The sequence below is a fragment of the Macrobrachium nipponense genome, chromosome 4 (assembly GCF_015104395.2).
Source record: "Macrobrachium nipponense isolate FS-2020 chromosome 4, ASM1510439v2, whole genome shotgun sequence".
NCBI lineage: Eukaryota > Metazoa > Arthropoda > Malacostraca > Decapoda > Palaemonidae > Macrobrachium > Macrobrachium nipponense.
The window spans coordinates 22,725,458-22,742,557 of NC_061100.1; the positions used below are offsets into that span (position 1 = coordinate 22,725,458).

The 17,100-nt window shown below is 37.4% G+C and overlaps 1 protein-coding gene across 3 annotated transcripts in view; it reads right to left on the reverse strand.

Moving 5' to 3' along the window:
• Positions 1 to 15,221, reverse strand: part of LOC135210775 (protein transport protein Sec24A-like) — a 39,302-nt gene extending 24,081 nt beyond the window's left edge. Inside the window, exons 1-3 of one of the 3 annotated variants that reach the window (XM_064243626.1) lie at positions 15,036 to 15,221; positions 7,139 to 7,617; positions 2 to 109 (exon numbers count right to left, since the gene is read on the reverse strand). In XM_064243626.1, the coding sequence (XP_064099696.1) occupies positions 2 to 109; positions 7,139 to 7,616 (586 nt within the window). In that variant the 5' untranslated portion in view covers position 7,617; positions 15,036 to 15,221. Of the gene's footprint in view, position 1; positions 110 to 7,138; positions 7,618 to 10,548; positions 10,701 to 15,035 lie in introns of those variants that run through there. The other 2 variants (XM_064243627.1, XM_064243628.1) reach the window with 2 other exon arrangements.
• Positions 15,222 to 17,100: the final 1,879 nt, after the last annotated feature.

Genomic DNA, 17,100 nt, shown 5'->3' on the forward strand with positions numbered 1-17,100 from the left:
CTCAGGCCTGAGACTGGAGTGGCCTGCATCTCCATATGATCAAGCTGAGGAGTGGGGATGGGAGAAGGCTGACGAGAAGACCGATTAGATGATCTATTAGAGAGTGATTCTGTGAACAAGCAGAACATTACAACCAAACAGGTTAGTAAGGGTGAGTGAAATTTAACTTACTTTACATCTATAAAACTTACTGCTAATTACACTAAACAGGAATAAATCTGCATTATTCTTATATAAATACATCTAGCATCATAACCTACACGACTGGTTGATTATTCCTAAAATATATTAAACACAGAAGACACTACTGTTTATCAAATCTTTTGTACTTTATACCTAACTTTTCCTAAATATACAAAACTATACAGCTATTGCAAGACCACAGATTTGAGAAGGCAGCAAGAAGAGAAAGGTAGACACACCACTGGTACATAAAAATGTCCCACTGACAAGACAATAAAGGCATGAATGGCACCTATATACAAAACAGAACCAAGAAACAGGAATATTGGGAGGATAGATAAATACCTAGACCTGATTGAGCTTAATTGCAGAGAATGCAGGACAGTCACAGGGAGGTGGAAACTCATTTTTTATGTATCATTTTTTCATGTCTATCATAAATGAAAAACCAGAGGTAAAAAATAGTTGATGATGATTAAGAGGACAATGCTGTATACAATAAAATTGCCTCTTGTTGACACATCTCATCACTCATTCCTAACTTACATTGACAATTATGCTGAAAGCACTTAAGAGAAGCCTACAAAAAAGATATTAACCAATAATATCTTACAAATATTCCAGAACAATCAAATTAATAGTTTAGATGCAGTTCAAATATGGGAAATTAATATACAACCAGCAAATATTTGTATACAGAAAAAATATATATCCAATTGAAAGTCCTTATAAAAACAATACTACTGCACTTTAAAAATTATATAAATGAAGTTGATAAAAATATACGAATTACCAACTAAAGTTGAAAAATTCAACACAGTAACAGGTTTGCATTTTACAGCTGCTAATATTCACAACTTAATCTATGACTTTTAATAATAACTTTTTAATGATCGACATAAACATTGGAATAACACTTTAGGCTTTACATTTTAATGGCTTAAGATTTCCAGAGGTTACAAGACCAACGTCCAAGGCCGATTCGAGCTTTAAAACACACGAGGAATACAAGTCTCTAGTCTTTCAAACATTTTAAGATCGCTGGGGCGGGCCAGGAAAAAAATACATACACCGCTGCCAGATCTATTTACCATTTAAATCTAACCCTCAAGGTTAATCGCTTGCATAAGGCTTTGCCCGAGATCTGCCATTTACTGTACAGTGCTCTCACACTTTTATGTGGTATCAGGTTCCAGAATCTGCCACGTAAATGCAAAAATCCCCTCTAAAAATACCAAATTTGTAACTAATTTGTATTTTTCATAACTAACAAACCTTCGGTCTTAACATTAGGATTTACTAGCGCCAAGCTGGAAACCGGTAGAATTAAAATTACACTTGTGAGATCCAGGGACTAATGGCATCTATACCAGGTCACAGGGCATGTATAGCCAGAATGCCCACGGCTACCTGTGACCCACCAGTTATTTTCCTACCGCCTTTAAGATAAGACGTGTTACTGTCTATCTGATTTAAAGCCGGTTTTTCAGTTTACCCGTTCTTTATCCATTTCATTTTTTATTCCTTTTCTTTCTCCAAGTGTGATCAGTGTGTGGTAAGAGTGTATACGTGGTATGATGGAGAATTTTGCCTCAACATCGGGATCGTCTACCGTTTCGAAGAGGAGACAAAGGAAATGCCCAGGAGTCAGTGGCTTTCCATGTTCTAGGTTCCTAACTTCGGTGTCGACGGATCCTCATCCAACGTGTAGTAGGTGCAGGGAAAACGTATGTACGGTTACTAATCCGTGTTCTGTTTGTCGCGGTTGGTCGGTGGAACAGTGGAAGAAGTTCTATGGGAAAAGCCAATACAAAAGGAAGGGGGTGACGCCATCTTTGGATGACCAAACCTTACCGGCTTCTTTTGTATCGGCAATAAACCAGGCTGCTCCATATGTTTCTCCACCTGCTTTTGATTTGTCTCATACCCCTTCGGTTTCTCCTAGCGGTTCAAACAAAAATTTACCCTAAATTTTCATACTACAAACAATTTAATTTGTTCATAAACGAAACAAATCTTTAGTCTTAACATTAGGATAATACTAGCGCCAAGCTGGAAACCGGTAGAATTAATAAACTTGAGAGATCCAGGGACTATTGGCATCTATACCAGGTCAGGGGGTATTTTAGTACAAAAATAACCCCCAAACTTATCACAAAACATCCTAGATTAGTACCCTTTTTCAATTGTTACTCCTAAGTATATATGCCCCAAACAATGCTTATAACAATGATTTAAATGAAAAATATTAACGTAAACAGCAAAATAGCTATAAAACAATGCAAATTAAATAACTCTCCCTTACAGAACGTTTGACAACTAATCAAGTTACCCCTTGACTGTATACATAAGCTATTTTCTTTCATAACACTGAAGTATTAATCCTTTTAAAATTATCATTAATTTACTTTTTTATATAACACCACTGTTAATTCACTAATTACTGTATTTTTCCATTTTTGTGTATGTGACTAAATATTGTTTTATGATAATGATTTACAGCATACTTAATAAGTAGTTATGTATCTATTAAGCTCACTCTAGGTTGCAAGATGTATTTGAAATAATATTACTGTTAAGAGTTTTATGACAAAAGCATTTTGTACAATATTTAAAATATTTGCTAATTATATTCATTATATTTTCCAGCCTCCTTTTACTAGAAAATATAATTAAAATTAGTGAATATTCTAAATATTGTACAATATGTTTTAACATAAAAAATCTTTACAGCAATATTTCAAATAAATCTTAATTACTGAGAGAGAGAGAGAGAGAGAGAGAGAGAGAGAGAGAGAGAGAGAGAGAGAGAGAGAGAGAGAGAGAGAGAGAGAGAGAGAGAGAGAGACCCATTATGCTCCGTATGGGACCCAACCTAGGATGAGCCTCAATAAATGCATAACATTATAAGTACCATTTTTATCATAAAATTCAGCATTCACTCACATACACAATATGAAAAAATAAATTAGTGAATAAATAGTTTTGCTCTACAAAGACCAAGCAAATTAGTAATACGAGTGATATGGACAATGGAAAAATCTGCAAATTAGTGACAGTTTCGTGGAAAAATTAATGTGTTCCACAAATCCCCACAATAATTCCACAAAACCCTGCAACAAAGTGGACCGCAGAAATGCGAGATGTGTAAAACTGGGGAAGCACTGTAGTTCATTTTCTAAAGAAAAAGTACCGAATAAATTTTGGCTGTTCTTACTAATTTTGCTGTGCGCGCTATTTTTTAGAAATAATATATCATAGTTCTAATACTATAATGTGATTAATGCATTAACACAAAATTTGTGTGGGTGGTTAGCAGAAATGGCTTAAGATAACTGTTCATATTCCATTTTTACTTATTTATGGGTTACGTGACTTTTTTCAGTGCCTCTTTAAGACAGAAAAATAATTACCATTAAATTACAGGGGCTCCTTGTTGTTTCTTTAATATGAAATATTTTAATGTTATTGTAAACAGTGTACCTGACCTAGAAGTAAAGATGCTGGCAGGGGGTGGGGGAGATTAGATCCGCTCTGGCTATCCCTTGGGCTATCTGTACTGTCTACTGACTCTAGCTGTTTGAGGTGACCACCATTGTTATTGTTTAAGGTCGAGCTGGCCCTTGAAATTCCCTCACTGACCACGTGTCAGGGAAACTGTTTTGGCACTGGTAGCTAAAAATGATGTCATGTCTTTGTTTTTATGAAAATAAATTAGGTTTGTACTGCAAATATATGATGCCAAATATGTTTTGATATTACATATATAATGATGCCAAATATGTTTCGATATCTTTAAATGAATCTAACAAGGCAAAACTTTTAATCATAATAAGACTTTTGACAAGGCACAAATTCTTTACTCAACCCGTTCTAGTGATCTTAGTGCTTGAAAGACTAACATGCAAAGCAGGTTAATATAATATCCAAGAAATCACCTTAAATATTTAGACAACTCGCACAGAAGTGTCTACTGTATGAATCTGGGACCCAAAATAGATTTAGACAACTTTCAGGGTTCAACATTTTAGCACTAAAATTTGTCCCCTGAAATAGGGATTAATTATAATAAAACTACATTAAGAAATTTGTGACGAGAGAGAGAGAGAGAGAGAGAGAGAGAGAGAGAGAGAGAGAGAGAGAGAGAGAGAGAGAGAGAGAGAGAGAGAGAGAGAGAGAGAGAGAGAGTAAAAACACCTATTATAAAAAACTAATAAAGGTAAGAACAAACAGGCATAAAGAAAAAAACTAATGACTGTCAGAAAAAAACTGCAATCAGCATGGCACCTCCTATAAAACTTGTGGCATTAAGAATACTGCCAACAACCATGGCAAAGTTCTACAGAAAAGGACAGAAAAGGAAACGTCAATATTATTTGATGTGCCCTGCCAAGCAAGCACTGTAATGCTCACTAGAATAAGGGAAGGAGTCATGATCCAATGCTAAACAAAGTGCTTTATAGAGATAAAAGCTTGTGAACGCTAGCCACAAAGTTTTCTAGTTATAATCATCATCATTATACAGAAGATGAACCCTATTTCATATGGAACAAACCAGCAGGGGGCAGTGACTTGAAATTCCAACTTCAAAAGAAAATGGTGTCCATTAGGAAGTAGTGTAGTAATAGAGAAAAATAGACAGCAGGTCTCACTTATTAAAAAAGAAAAATTAATATAACAAAAATGCATTAAATGCAAGAAAAGTATTAGGGTAGTAATGCATTGCATCTTCAGTTGAACTTTTATAAGTTACAATAGAATGTCACCCTCAGGGATACGGTCCCACACTCCAACCGTGTGAGGAATAAAGGACCTCTGGAACCGAGTGCGTAGTTCTACAGTGAAGCACATTTATTGCATATTGTTGTTGCTGTTCCATAAATCTGGTTGGTCTTGGCAGGAAAAGGGATAAAGGATCAATTGAAAATGTAAAAGATCTGTCATAAAAAAAAAAAAAATGAGACCATTTGTCAATGGCCAAAGTCATCACTGCTAATAATAGGAAACAGACACATACGACCACGACCACCCCCTCTAAAAAGAGATAAATCTGTCTTTGACTGAGGCATACATCCATACTGGAGAACAGTATTCTGGTAAAGGAAGTACAAATGACCTCAAACATTTTGCATTGATTTTATCACTGTTTTAAATACAAGAGTCCTTCTGTACAAAACCTAACTTTGATGCAACATTTGCTGACACTTTCATTAGATGTTTCTCAAGAGTAAGATGAGGGTAAAAGTTACACCTAGAATAGTTAAGACTTCAGGCTCATAAAGCAGAGCCCATCAACTTGGAGGGGAGGATGGGGTGGGAAATCTGTATGAGATCTGCTGATTAAGTTTTTGCTTTATTGGAGTTCAGCCTCACACACCACCAACCACACCATTCCCTTATCTGGTTCATATCCTGACTGTGACTAAGGGCAGCTTCATTGCTCACAAGTGGAGACTTTACGAAACCCACAAGTGTAGCATTATCATATATAAAGTCTTCCAGGGCAACAACCATATCACCTGTCTACACCAAAATTAACTGTGGACCAAGAACATTGCCCGGAGGAACTCCAGACACAATACATCTAGGTTCGCACAAGGTCCCATCAACAGCAACTCGTTGCTGCCTACCCGTACGGAAATCTTGAAGTAAACTTAAAGCATGTCCACACTCCAAGATTCTGAAGTACCTTGTGATTTACTAAATTGAAAACAACAATTAAATCTACTTGAATTACTCTATGCTCAAAAACCTTGTCAAGGTTCTCATAATACACCACTGCTGAAAAAGAAACATGACTTCAAACACTCCTGTTTTAAAAGAAACCTTGGAATCTGTAGCCATCCAAACAGGAAAATAGAGCAATAATGGTTAAAGAATGTATCAGAAGAATGTGACATTCATACAAACATTTGTCAATTTATGGATAAGATTTCTAATTTCTGTATTTCCCATTTCTTTGGAAGTTTCAATTGAAAGTCGATGGCCGTTAGCTTGCTCCATATGAACAGAGCTCATGTTCTGAATAACAGTAATAATACACTATATAAAATAGCTGTTTCTACATTTAAATGATACTTATGCTGGGGAAAGGAAGGAAGCTTTAGTCTATGATAATACCAACTTTCATAAATATTCAGATCAGTTCCTTACAGTGCTAACAACAAAGGTTCTGCTAAAGAAGTGCTCAATACCAAAATGAAAACCCATTTTTATCATGTTAATTGCAGTTGCAAGAGTATGCAACTGCAATAACCCTTACAGTTTGTATTGAGAGCAATTCCACCCCTCCCCGGACTTCTTAAATATGAAACCCATTACTTTAGTACATTTTCCTACTGTAATTGGCTTACCCCACCCTGCAGTTAGACCATAATTGGTCTTTTCCAGCACAACTATGGTGCACTTCAGTGATGTAAGCTTTGAAGGGATCATGCTGCTTCTTGACACACAAGTATCACATACCAAAAACAAACACACTTCATACCTTAAAATGCTTCAAAGCCATCTCAACTAATACAATAAACATTCATTATTACCCATGACAAGCACTGTGCACACTGTTTAGTAACTGCTCTTACACAGTTGCTTTGAACTGCTTAAATTTACAATATTTTACAAGTCACCTCAAACTAGTTATTCATAACCATTTACCACTAATCTCTAGCTCCCAATATACGTATATGTTCAATACACAAATAATTTTGACCAAAGCAAAGCTGAACAAAGCCATGGATTCTTATATAAAGTACCTGTTACCTTATAATTCCTGCAGCTACGCATGCACTATATACTGCATTATTGCTCTTAACCTTGAACTTAAGAATAAAAGACCTGTAAAAGGTTCTTATATGTGATGAAATATTGAAGCTATAAAAAGTCAAGAGTGCAAACAGAACTTTGGTAGAGTATACTAACAGAAAAAAAAAAAAAAACCACTTCTTCCTTGACGTACCTGGAAACGATTGTGGAGGTGCAGGCTTTTGATGACCGTTGAGTATAGGACTAGGTGGAGCATTAACTGGACTTGGGGTTGGTCTTACTAGTCCCTTTGACTGGGATTCAATAGCTGCTTGTGGAGGACCTGTAGGTGGGCCTGAAGGAGGCAGAGGTTGGCTGCCGGCAGGCGGTCGCAGAGGTGGACCAAGAGGAGTGCGCAAGGGGGGGCCAGGCTGACCATTCACCAAGGGGGGTCTTAAAGGCGGCCTTCCAGGAGGAACTGCACCTAGGGGTGGTGGGCCCCTAGGTGGACCCATTGGAGGACCATTCATAACTGGCCCATTTAATCTTGGTGGGCCTGTAGTAGTATATGCTTTGGAGACACCAAGAGGGTTTGGAGGGCCAGGTGGTCTCGCTGGAGGGGTTAAAGGAAACCTATGTTGTTGGGGCTGACCCAAGCCCTCACCATTCACAAGTGGTGGTGGTTGCTGCATTCTGAAAAACAACAGATGGCATTAGGAATAAAAGGTACCCTTTACCTAGTCTCAACAGGTGGTTTGTCCTGTAGTTTCACCAACAGAGTACCAAGTCATTTTTTAAGCTTGTTTATATGAAAACACTTCTCAAATCCTAGTCAGTAGTATCTTATGAATATAACACTGCAAAAATCCAGCAAACTATACAACACACCCCTTTTAAATTGCCCTAGCTAAACTTCACCACAACTATTTTCCTATTGTCCCAGCTTATTTGATGTACGGCTAGAAGTTTTACACAGCTAGTAATTCCTCCTTCATGGGAAACAAGTGACAGATCGCAAGCCCTTCAAATGAATTCACACATACGGCGGGAAGATACCAATAATTAAAGATAAATACCTTTTAAGTTACTAATGCATTAACTTAATATAGCTTCCATCCCTCTAATGTTGCAAGATTACCTCACTGAGGTCATCCCTCCATGCAAAGCCATGGGTTATTATTTGCTCCAGTTATTGACAGTAATATTAAAGCTGACCTCCAAATTGAAATAAAGGAGTCACATAAAACTGCATGCTGTACTAGTGTCACTGGCAGGTTATGAAATGCATACTGTTTGATTTGTAATGGTCTGAGATGTAGGAAGACAGAGCCCCCTTGGTTAGAGGCAGTGAGAAATGAAGTATTTTCACTGGGATGATATAAACAAAATATGTGATGGCACAATGCATCTGACAAGACTGATGGAATTGAAGCGGAAAAGTGTCTGGTGTTGATGGCTGGTGGTAGATATGGAACCAAGTGCTCTGATTTTATACATGTACAAAGTGTTAACTCTGTTGAAAATGTTTGTGCATGACGTTGCCCATTGCACTTATCATTTGTTTGCGCGTCTGTTTATGTTGTGAGCAGGAAGGGGAAGCGAATCAAACTGACGTAGGCACTTGTCAGGTTGGAACTGAGAGGTAAATAAAAGTCAGTTTTTTATGTCTGCCTTTGATTTATCCTGCCACACTGGTCTACACGATCAACACAAAGCTCAATGATGTTCATGCCTACGCTGGATGCTACTCTTTCATTGACCTTGGTCTAGTTGGATGTGGAGACCATACTGATGAACAACTGCCTAGAATGATCACTACCCATAGCATGTACCTTATGCTTTGGTACTACATGGCAGAAAAATCACCAAAAAGATAATGGTAAATGAACTTGCAGATTTATGTCAGGCTGGAGATTTCGAAACCGAGGCCTTCTCTACAAAAGTCCTAACTTGAAAACAGTACATCCAAAGCCATGTACACTGACTTCAGAATTGAAGTGCTAAACCACGTTTGAACTTTATCTTGCAATACAGAACTGGCAACAAGCATCATACTAGTTCATCATAATCGGATAAGAGTTATTTCAACAGATAAGATATAAAAAGAGCACCTACCCTGTACCACTTTGGGGCTAGTACCCACCTTTCTCAAGTCATGTGTAAAGGCTGACAGAGGGTCTGGTGGCCAGCAGTGCTCTTCCTACTTGGAGGCTGCAGGGAAGCATGCACAATTTTTTTTTTTTTTTTGGTAAGGGGAAAAGGGTCCTCACAGCAGTTGTTCTTTCTGATTAGAGGTCAGGGGAAGGAATGGTAAACAGCTGCCTCCTAAGATCTGCTCAGCAACAGAGGCTTGTTCATATAGTCTTTCAATCTGGTTTTACTGGCCCTTGAAAACTGAAGCAGTACACAAACTTCATGTGATTCCCATCCCATTATGTCTGACTATAGCTCAGAAATTGGGAGGCCAAGGTGGTCAGCAGTTTAAGAGACATTTTGTCTAACTGTAGCTGTTCTGGTGACTGTCATGGTACCCAGCTGTAGCTGGGAGGGTAATGAAACCCAACAAATACTAGTCCTGTTCTGTAAAACTAGGAAAGGACACAAAACAGTCTCATATCTGTGTCTGGCTGATGGAGGAGACAGTGCAGTCCCTGGCCCCTTTCAGTATGGTTTTAACTACAGTAGGTCATGCTTAACTACCAGTTTCTAGTATTATTGTTTCTGGTTGGAAAGATATGGTACCTATCATTCTCGCGTCTATTCAGCACTGGGAACTCGCACCTCTCTCTCTCGACTAGTACTGGGAAAACATATACCCAGTGGTCTTGTGCCATTAAACAATAAGAAAGGATTTACTTAAAACCTAAAGGAAATGGGTATCATCATGCATTTGGGTCGCAAAATTTCCAACAGGATGTTCCTCATATTTCCACAACAGCATTACTTGTAATTAGGCCATGCTAATTTACTTCCCATGTGCCCTGATGTAACCTATAATACTAACCTTACCCCTGTGGATCAATCAATTATTATTAGTTTACTGACAAGCTTATTACAAAAAATTTCTTGTATTACTGAAAAGTTAATCAAATTAAGTTATCAACAGCGTATGAATTTGAGAATCTTTAATATCAATAACCACAAGAGTTATCTTTCCAACAATGAACTGTACATGATGTTATCTCCAATGTCTATAAGAGGGGAAATATGAAAAGGTGGGAACTACAGCCTGCTTCTTGGTGTTACAATACTGTGAAGTCAACAAAGCCTAGCTGAGGTATATGGCTCCAAGCAAGTGGTTCTGGCAGACAATCACATGCCCCGTTGTCAGACAAAAAATTCCAATGGCCCCGATTTTTTGTGTGCTCTAACAACTAAACTCGAAGGAGATAAATTCACACATTTCTTAAATAACAAAATATAAAAACTCGCAAAAAGTAATGACAGCAAGCGGGTCGATCACTAGCAGGTTTCATTCCTGTGAAAATCAATTTTATATATTCCTTATACGTATTCAGTAACCTCATGGACAAATTGCTCCAGTAACATTTCAAACGGGTGACTGCGTAATTATAACTTACCTCTTTACATCAGGGTGAGTAATAATCATAATTCACCTCTTACCATTTATAATCCAAACTTAATAAGTTCTCTGGTGAGAGTGGCCAGCAAGAATAGTTCAATACACTTTAAAATTAAGTTTTCTAATATTGTTAAACTATCTCACATAATGCTTTACATATTGGTGTGTAAAACTGAACCGACATTTACCACAACACTACTGACTAGTAAACTATCTAATCAAACATAATGGACTATAAGGCACTTCAAGGGTGTAAAGATAATATAATCACTTGATAAACCTTTTAAAGATGTTTATGAACATGGGTGAATGTTTCGCTTATCACAAAGCTTACCTTGGATATACGTACCAATTACGTAACTATCCTTGATATTATCTTTCTAATTTGGTAGAAAGTTACACTTTATATGAACAAACTCAATCAGGCTTCCCAACTGAGGTTAACATCACATAACAGCAGCTAACCTACAATTCAATCCAAAACTAATTCGATTTATGATGTTTAATATATATTATCCTTGTTACCATACCAAATACATTACAGAAGGGATGTACTTCACCTTCCTTAAAAAAAAAAAGTGGGTATAAATAGACAAGTTCACTTCAAACAGATGCAAATCATACCTTAAGATATATAAACTTAGTAAATATGACTGGATGATTGGGTACCATAACTAACAACCTAAATCCTGATATAGCCAGCCAGAACCTTACAAACGTTAAGTCAACCATCAAATAAAGCTAATTTCACTGGACTTTTTACCAACTATCTCAATACAACCAAACTGGCCTATTTAGGTCTGGGAAACCTTAGATTGTGTATGGTAAACTGTGGACAAAATGCATCTAAGGACTTTGCACCATCCATAAACTTAAGCTGAAAACCTGGTAGTAACTCCTAATTTTTGTGCATCTCTATCACATTATGATTTAGCGAGTCTTCCTCTTACGAAATGTGTTCTATGGAAAAATTCCTTAAACGGAGCAATATGGCCATGTAGTTATTAGAAGTATAGGTCTCTGTTACATATCAAAAGGCCAGACCTGCAAAACACCTGTCAAGTTTGGGGGAAGCTGTATATGAAAATGGCTGAGCAAATAAATATCAAGACACCTGTGCTCTAATGCTCCAGGTGCAAGGTGGTGTGCCCGAGTCTTTCAACTCGACTGGTGTGCAAAGGAGCTCAATGACACACACACACCACTCACCTACGTCCAAGCAATCTCCACCTTTCCACATTATCTCATAGCATAAAGTAGAAGAGAATAGAATATGGAATTTAGGCCAAAGGACAAGCACCGGGATCTATGAGGTCATTCAGTGCTGAACAGGATAGATAGTCAATATGCTTGAAAGGTGTAACAGGAAGAAAACTCACAGGTGCACAGTGAAACAATTGATAGGAAAGGGTGGAATGTAAGATGGAAGAAAGATATAATATGAATGAAGGTAAAGTAAAAGGAATGAAAGGGGCTGCAGCTAGGGACCGAATGGAAACTGCAAAGAACCTTAAGTAATGTCTACAGTGCACTGCAAGAGGAACATAATTAAGTATAACCTCTATTTACATGCAATATTAAGACTGATTTACAGAACTTATTCACCCCAATTCATCTGCCTCTGTTTAGTCTGACTAAATTATAAGAGACCCTGTATTGGATATTACTGTAACCAATTATTTAAAAAATTCAACCTCAATCCTTTGTCAAACATTTTTCCCCTATGCATACTTCATTCCTTTAGTTATTCTTGTATATCTTGTATCCCATCTCTCTAGATACACGATTCATTCTATTAGTTTTGTAACTTTTGTGTTCTGCTTCATGAGAACTGCATAGCACATCTCTCTAGATATATGATGCATTCTATTAAGTAAGTTCTACAAGTTTTGCTGATTAGAATTGCATCATACATATACAGCGTCTCAAGTTTAACTTTACTCAAGTTTTTTTTTCCTTCTCCAACCACTATTTTTATCATAAAATCCATGAGACGGACAAAAGCAACATTAAAATAAGATTATACTATAGTAGCCATTTATGTACTTTATGTAAAATTATGTTAATTGCAAAGAGAAGTGAAGGATATATCATAGGCTAATCCCAACTATTAGTACACTTCAAAACCAACCTTACCTAGACTGCAACTGCCCGCCCCCAAACCCCTACCACAGAGAGAGAGAGAGAGAGAGAGAGAGAGAGAGAGAGAGAGAGAGAGAGAGAGAGAGAGAGAGAGAGAGAGAGAGAGAGAGAGAGAGAGAGAACCTTATATTGAAATCTACATATCAGCAGCATACCAACTGCTTTGCCTACCTCTAACCAAAGATGGCCTACATTTCCAACGATATCAGGATAGGAAAAAAGTGAGTATAAATTCTTAGATACCATAAACATTTTGAGGGAAGAGCTTATCTGGTGAGGATGCCATAAGATTCTGGGAAGCTTTCCTTGAAACAACTAGTTTACAAAAATAACACTGCACTTTAAATATGGTATGTATTAAATTTACAAAGTAAAAACTTCAATTTCCAAAAAACATTTAAAGCACAATACTATATAAACAATTTGCAGATAGCTGTCTTTGTTCAAGCCTACTTTAAAACTAAAAAAGAAACTGGAATCACTTTCCATTAGTACTAGAATGGCTAACAGGTAGTAGGTATAATGAACAAAGATGAAATGACTAATGGAAAATGTAAAAAAATTTTACCTGAAAAAAAAAATTAAGGTCCATTGGTTTCAAAGCCAAAAATTTCTCGATGCACACAGATCTTACGTGTGCATTTTGTCTCTTTGTGTACTTTTCTCTTGCAAGTTTTTTTTCTCAAAATAGTAAACATTAAATCTTTTTTTTATTAACTATCACACCAGAGGACATTTTGATGTGGGTTTGCCAAAGACATCATTTAGTTCAAATGTTATTAGTTTTTACATGAGATATCAATGCTGACTTGTTTTTTCATTTACAATTGTGTATTTACATACAAATGGCTAGGGCAACAAGGAGCATTATTGCCCAAATCATCACATGTCAAAATAATGATAGTGATATCTACAAGCCACAAGTGTTACAGCACAGGTGCCCAATTAAAAAAAAAAAAAACCACAACGTACACAAAGCTTCTACCTGCTTGAATATACGTCATGGCAATACCTAAAGGTATTTCCACCAAAAGTTAAATTAGATTATTATTCAGGCAAATAGGTACTATTTAATAAAGCACTGTGTCCACTACGTAACATCACTCTAAAAATTACACAATCTATCGCACAATGCAGGGGATAACTCTCACATCTACAGTCACACTGACAGTCTGAGAGTTAATCTGGCATTCGGTGTATCACATTTTGGGCAATTCCAGGGATAACTTAGATGAGTCCTTGCAAACTGTACATTGCGCACTAAGGGTTAATCAGACTGTCTGGAGATGTCATTTTTACAATATATTTTACCCAAAACAGGGAATTTGGCAATTCTGAAGAAGCACTGTACAAGGAGTTTTGTTTAATTAAATATTTTGCTGAACATTATGCACTTAGGGTTAATCAGACAGTCTGGAGATGTCATTTTTACTACTAATTTTAACAATCCAGGAATTATGGTAATTCTGAGTAAGCACACTGCATGGAGACTTGTTTAATTAAATATTTAACTGAACATTAGGACTTTAGAAAAGGGTGTTATATATGTATGCATAGGCGAGATTAAATTTCAAAATGTATCGCAATATGGCGATAAATTGACAATATTTTGCCAATATTTTTACACAGAAAACCTCAGTAGGACCAAATCCACACCTGGGGATCAAACCTACAAACACGCCCGCAACTTTCTTGTCTCGGGACAATTTTCGAACAATCTCACGCAAATTGCATTCAATATACCCTTACACACTTTTAAAAAATAATAACACTGAATTTTTGCATCCGTCTCCTTTACATCAACCTTTCGGGGCACAATTTAGGGCATTGCATCAGGGGACGATCCGGACGCTCTGCAAGGGCGCCAAACGCATTTTCTTCGCTGCTTTCTAGCCTAGGCCTACTAAAATGTCTCCGATTTAATTATTAGACAAGATTAAGACTTCTCTGCTTTATTTTGCTTAGGGGTCACGAGGCAGTAAAGGCTACCAGAGGCCTAGGGTATGAGTGGTAATATATAGTTAGCCTAATCAAACAAAAACTAGGTTTTTAAAACTATTCGTGAGTCCGAATCTGTCAAGATTGACGTATCCCAAAATGCTTCCCTAGCCCACGAGCCTTCGACTAAGCCCAGGCTTAAGCCAGGCTCCGTGGCCAACGCCCCGCTCCGAATGCAAGCTTTGGACGGAAAACAGTCGAAAGAAGGGTTAATCTAAGTAACAAAGACACCGCCGACACCGAAACAGACCATCTCCCCCGTCAGGAAGGAGGAGGAGGACGGAGGATGACATTTCGGTCTCCTCCTGACGTCTGATGTTGACAACAAAACCTGTCCAATGTTGACAACAAGAGAGAAAAAAGGGCGACCGGGGTCGCGTCTCTTTACCTGGCTTCCGTTCGTTTCAATGGGCCGGGACGTCGCTTCTCTCTCCTGCCCGCGCGATTGCTCAGCTAACTATAATCCCCGAAAAATGTCCTTCTGCAGGCGTGGAACTCTGACGCGGAAACATTACCACCATCACCGAGCCATCGTCAACACAACTCTCTCAGCTGTGTGGCGGAAATGACCTCAGCGCCGCACTGCGCATGCGCCCTCTCTCACCAGCTGCCAGACGGCTTCGTTCGTAATTTCTCGCTATTTATTTCGCAACAATCTTCGCGATTTCCTTTAATAAATTCAAACCAAAGGAATCCATAACATATAATAATATTTTATGCTTAGTTTCAACATACACGACCTGCGAAATTAGCCATAAATTAATGTGGGACGAAAGAAAATTCCGTAGTCGAAAGCAAAACCCTTCCAGACATCGTGGCAGATTACCCATCATGCTCAGCCGAGACCAGGGAAATTTGCCGTCTTGTAAAACCTTTTAATTTTGACATTTGGTCGCTGCACAATTTCGGATGGCTTTTCACCGGCTTTTAACAGGACCAAACGAACTTGTTAATGTAACGGTGCATAAAACTCACACACTTACATCAATGACTGTTGCGTAGCCTCGTTATTTTGACCGTGACCTAATAAAGGTTTTCTCGTTGGTTTCTGTCACTTTCTGTTGCCTTTCGTACGGGATCCAGCGATCAAATCTTGATTGGGAGAAAAACTTCAACCTGTTAGTGTCAATAACCCAAACAATCCTACTTTTTGGGTTATTTAGAAAACAGTTCGATTTGCAGACTACCTTTACCAGAGTAAATAGCGCGATTTAATAACGATGTCACAGCAGACTTCGGAAGCATCTCGTTCAAGTAGAGTTCGGGTTGTTTAGAAGTGGTCTAGTGGCCTGGTTCTATTGCAAGGAATTGTCTTTGTTTACTTGCCCTAAGGCATTTTTAATTAAGACATTTTATGTCAGGTTGTCATATATGACTTGATACCTTCCACTGCTAGTCGCTGCTGTCACGTATATATCTATATGATCTAAAGAGCGCTTAGTTTAATCATTTCAGTGTGTATGCATTTTCTGAAGTACAAAATTTTACCTACAGCCAATTCTGAAAGTATTTCTTCGCGTTGTGTAACTTTCTTTCAAATTATTCAAGAGCTCCTGTTGGCATATTGCCAGCTTCATCCACGTCATCATCTTTCAAATATATATATATATATATATATATAATATATATATATATATATATATATATATATATATATTAGCAACACAGATCTGTCCTTACATAACGCTACCAATTCTAAGCACATTTGATAACTATTGTGGACTGTAAACAAACTGGTGGTGATTATGTATATGTTATATATATATATATATAATATATATATATATATATATATATATATATATCTATATATATATATATATATATATATATATATATATATATATATATATATATATATATATATATATATATATATATATATATGGCAAGAAACAAATAGAGGCATTCCTTTATTTTTCACGGCTAAACAGCCACAGGATGGCACCGACGAAGGCCTTACCCACTTTTTTTTTTACCCTCACGCTCGAAAGGGCGGCCTTGGGAGAGATGTGTGTGTACTGGGCGACTCGTTCGTTCGTGTGTTCGTTCGTTCGTTGCATCCCTAGGGCTAAGGAATGCGTGAATCTGTTCTGCTCAGCTCAGCTGATGTTCTCACGAAGTGTATATACTATACCACCCTGCATGTGTAATGTTCTCTCTCTCTCTCTCTCTCTCTCTCTCTCTCTCTCTCTCTCTCTCTCTCTGAGAACAAGGATAAAATAAGGGATGTAGGGCAAGACTGAATGTGCCAAAATATCTACATTGTCTGGCTGGGTACATAGAGAAAATGAATGAGTGGTTTTGCTTGGAGACTCATATACAGAAACGGGTAACAGGGTACGAGTTCCCGAAATGAATGAAAACAGCGAGTATTGTAGAAATGATTGGAAGGAACAGACGAAAGTATATTTATAAGTATTTTGTTGCTGAATTGTGGGTTAAACTTCCAA